At 36.8% G+C, this 4,156-nt stretch overlaps 1 protein-coding gene across 1 annotated transcript; it reads left to right on the top strand.

Moving 5' to 3' along the window:
- Positions 1-677: 677 nt before the first annotated feature.
- Positions 678-3,763, top strand: LOC120079951 (ankyrin repeat-containing protein ITN1). The gene is made up of 4 exons (XM_039034425.1): positions 678-934; positions 1,056-1,565; positions 1,684-2,093; positions 2,728-3,763. The coding sequence occupies exons 1-4, from the start codon at positions 913-915 to the stop codon at positions 3,556-3,558; spliced, it is 1,773 nt and encodes a 590-aa protein (XP_038890353.1). The 5' UTR covers positions 678-912; the 3' UTR covers positions 3,559-3,763.
- Positions 3,764-4,156: the final 393 nt, after the last annotated feature.

Genomic DNA, 4,156 nt, shown 5'->3' on the forward strand with positions numbered 1-4,156 from the left:
ATTATGGATATTATCATTAGTAATCATACTCATTTATGTTGGACAAAATAAAATATATTTTTATATTTTACGAACATGTATAAAAGATGTTGAAGATATCCATAGATATTTAATATCAATATCGAACCCTTCATTTATGGATATATCGACATATCCACGTAGATCATTCTTGTTGACATCATCATCAAGCAATTTTACAAAATTATCCTTATTTATTTTTCTCATTCTTCCTTCGTATGATCTCTTCATTCTTTCTTCTTGTTTTCATCCAAGATTTTTCTTCTTCGTTGTGACTAACTTCAACTTCATCTTCTTCGACAGGACCAACTTTAGCGAGACTATACACTAGCTCCAGTGAATCCATAAGAGCAACTTTAGCTATCTTCTTCTTCTCTTCCTCTATTTAGTTTATGTTGCATAATAAAAATGAAATTGCTTGTTGGAAAACAAGACCGATCACTGAAGAGCGAGGTCATAGTAGAAAGGAAAAGAAGAGAGTAATATGTGAGAGAAGAATGAGAGTAAAAGAGTGAGAGAGTAAGTAAGCTCATTCCACGTACTCGAGTTTCATTTTGGTAATTTTACCTAAATTTGACATCATTACTGGATAAAAAAAAACCCATTTTAAAAAAGGGCTCCCTCAAAATTTGTATCATCAATCCCACAAACAAAAAGAAAAAGGAAGGAAAAAAAAAAAAAAAAGAAGCTAAATTCTTCAACTTAAGTTCCTAGCGCTTTCCTCTGGTCTCCTTTTTCCTCGTTCGATTGTTTTTATCTGAATTTCTTTCTCCCTTACTTTATCTGAAGCCATCTCTCTCACTAACTTCGCAGCCAGAATCTGAGCTCTCGAATCCGCTATTAAAGCTTTGGAGGAGGTGAATCTCTTGAGTTCTTGTTGCCTCTCGTTTGAAGATGGGCAGTTCTTCAGCTCAAGGTGACTGTACTATTTTGAAATTTGTTTTCTGTGATTTAGTTTTTGTTTTGTGGTTGAAATCTGTTTTGATGAGGGTTTTTGAGATTCGGGGAGTGATTTCGTTTGTTTTCTGGATTTGTAGTGGTAGTGGATGGCGATGGAGATTTAGAGAAGGGGGTTTTGAGTTTACCATCGATTCAAAACCCTCTGGCTGAGCTATCGCCGACGCCGTCTCCGTCGTCGACTGCGACGGCTCCGGCTCTGGTTCTATCCAATTCAGGGAAGCGGATGGACCAAGCCGGGAAGAAGAAGTACGTGAAGCAAGTAACTGGACGGCACAACGACACCGAGCTTCATCTAGCGGCGCAACGGGGAGATCTAGCCGCCGTGAAGCAGATTCTTGATGATATTGATTCACAGATGGTGAGAAATCTCAGTGGCGCCGATTTCGATGCGGAAGTTGCTGAGGTCCGATCGTTAGTAGTGAACGAGGTCAACGAATTGGGGGAAACGGCTCTGTTCACCGCCGCAGAAAGAGGACATATAGAGGTCGTTAAGGAATTATTGAAGTATTCCAATAAAGAGACACTTACGACAAAGAACAGGTCTGCTTTCGATCCGTTGCATATAGCTGCAAGTCAAGGACACCATGGTAATGATCTTGATCTCAGCTTCTTTATGAAATGAAATGCCCTAGGGTTAGATCTCATCTTCTTCACTAGGAAATTTTGGGGGAAAATCATGATAATATACTTTAATTTGAATTGCAGCAATTGTTCAAGTGCTTCTTGAACATGAACCTTCTCTAAGCAAAACATTTGGACCTTCGAATGCGACTCCACTCATTACTGCTGCAGCAAGAGGCCATACAGCCGTAGTTGAGGAATTACTTAACAAAGATCGTAGTCTGCTAGAGATTTGTAGATCTAATGGTAAAAATGCATTGCATTTTGCTGTGCGTCCTGGCCATACTGAAATTGTAAAGCTATTACTCAGCAAAGATCAACAGTTAGCTCGTAGAAATGACAAGAAGGGCCAAACTGCACTGCACATGGCTGTCAAAGGGCAGAGCCGTGATGTTGTGAAGTTGCTCCTTGATGCAGATCCTGCCATTGTAATGCTTCCTGATAAACTTGGTAACACTGCACTGCACGTTGCCACGAGGAAAAAGCGGGTTGAGGTAGTTTAACTGAATCCCCTTTGTGGATATTAGCTTGTTTATCTACTTAATTGCTGATAACTTAGATATGTTTTGAAACTCTCATATAAATCTTTTAAGGAACAATCTGTTATACTAGCATTGAAATGAAAAGTTTTTGGAAATAAGATTGTTGGGAATGAGACGTTGTTTTGAGTGTGTAGTACTAATAGCTTTGGAATATATGAGAAAGGAGGATGTAATGTTTTGGTAGGTTGGAATACTGACATTGAAATGAAATGTTTAAGCTCAGCTCCATATCTCTGGTTTCTGAATATTGTGCTTCGTTTCATATAATTTCTTTACAATAGTCTTCATTTTTCTTAGAAGTAATAGTTGAATTATTAACTAATTGTAAAACCCAAAAACAAGTTTTTTAAAACTACTTCTAGTTTTCTAAATTTGACATGGATTTTGAGAACATTGTTAGAAAATTGATAAAAAAAAAAAATCATAGGTGAAAGTAGTGTTTATAAGCTTAATTTCAAAAATCAAACACCAAATGATTATCGAACGAGGTCTTAAAAATGAGGAATTTAGGAATAAGATTGTTGGCGAGATTTCTGTGTTCATACTAAGGACCTCTAAATACTCATCCTTCTCTTAAACTTTGCAGATAGTGCAGGAGCTATTGCTCCTCCCAGATACCAATGTGAATGCATTATCCAGAGACCACAAAACTGCATTTGACATAGCTGAGGAGCTTCCTCTTTCAGAAGAATCATCAGAAATCAAAGACTGTCTTTCCCGTTACGGCGCTGTCAGAGCCAATGAACTGAACCAACCAAGAGACGAGTTACGGAACACAGTGACTCAAATTAAGAAAGATGTTCATACCCAGCTTGAACAAACCAGAAAAACAAACAAAAATGTACATAATATCTCTAAAGAGCTCAGAAAGCTGCACAGGGAAGGAATCAACAACGCAACCAATTCGGTCACGGTGGTGGCTGTGCTTTTTGCAACAGTTGCTTTTGCAGCCATCTTTACAGTACCCGGTGGCGACACGGATCAAGGAACAGCAGTCGTCGTCGGCACCAGTTCTTTCAAAATCTTCTTCATCTTCAATGCAATCGCATTGTTTACATCGTTGGCAGTCGTGGTGGTGCAAATTACATTAGTTAGAGGTGAGACGAAAGCAGAAAGACGAGTCGTGGAGATCATAAATAAACTCATGTGGCTGGCTTCTGTTTGTACTTCTGTCGCATTCATGGCATCGTCTTACATCGTGGTTGGTCGTAAATACGAATGGGCTGCAATTATAATCACAGTGGTTGGAGGTGTGATTATGGCTGGTGTTCTTGGGACAATGACTTATTATGTTGTGAAATCTAAGAGAAGTCGATCCATAAGGAAGAAGGAAAAGAGTAATAGAAGAAGTGGGTCAAACTCATGGCATCACTCTGACTTTTCAAATTCAGAAGTTGATCGAATTTATGCTCTTTAGAATCAGACAAAGACTTGGAAGTTGCCAATTATTTTGGTGTTTTGCTCAAATGTTTGTATGTATATGTATGCTTAAGGTCAATTCTCTCTTTCAATAAGATTTTTAGCTTATTGATACTAATTTACATGAAGTAGGCATGTAAATCCCCATAGTTAGGGGTGTGGATGAAATCAATAACATCGATTCATTAGATTAGGTCAGATTAGGTCTTGCGTTCATTTGCTTCTTTCGATTTCAAAGATGAGAGGTGAAAACTTTTGGTTCAATTTGGTTTCTATCATATGAAACTATTTGGGCTTTGTTTGATAACTATTTGGTTTTTAGTTTTTTAAAATTAAGTCAATATTCATTCAATTTCTAAATTTCTTAGTTTGTTATCTATTTTTTACCAAAGTTTTCAAAAACTAAGCTGAATTTTGAAAATTGAAAAAGTAGGTTTTAAAAATTTGTTTTCTGTTTTTGAAAATTGGATAAAAATTTAAATATTTTTCTTAAAGAAAAATGAAAACTATTGTAAAAAGTTGGGAGGAAATAGATTTAACTTTCAAAAACCAAAATAAAAGACTAAGATCTCGATTTGTAACTATTTGGTTTTAAT

Source organism: Benincasa hispida, chromosome 6 (genome assembly GCF_009727055.1).
Source record: "Benincasa hispida cultivar B227 chromosome 6, ASM972705v1, whole genome shotgun sequence".
Classification (NCBI taxonomy): domain Eukaryota; kingdom Viridiplantae; phylum Streptophyta; class Magnoliopsida; order Cucurbitales; family Cucurbitaceae; genus Benincasa; species Benincasa hispida.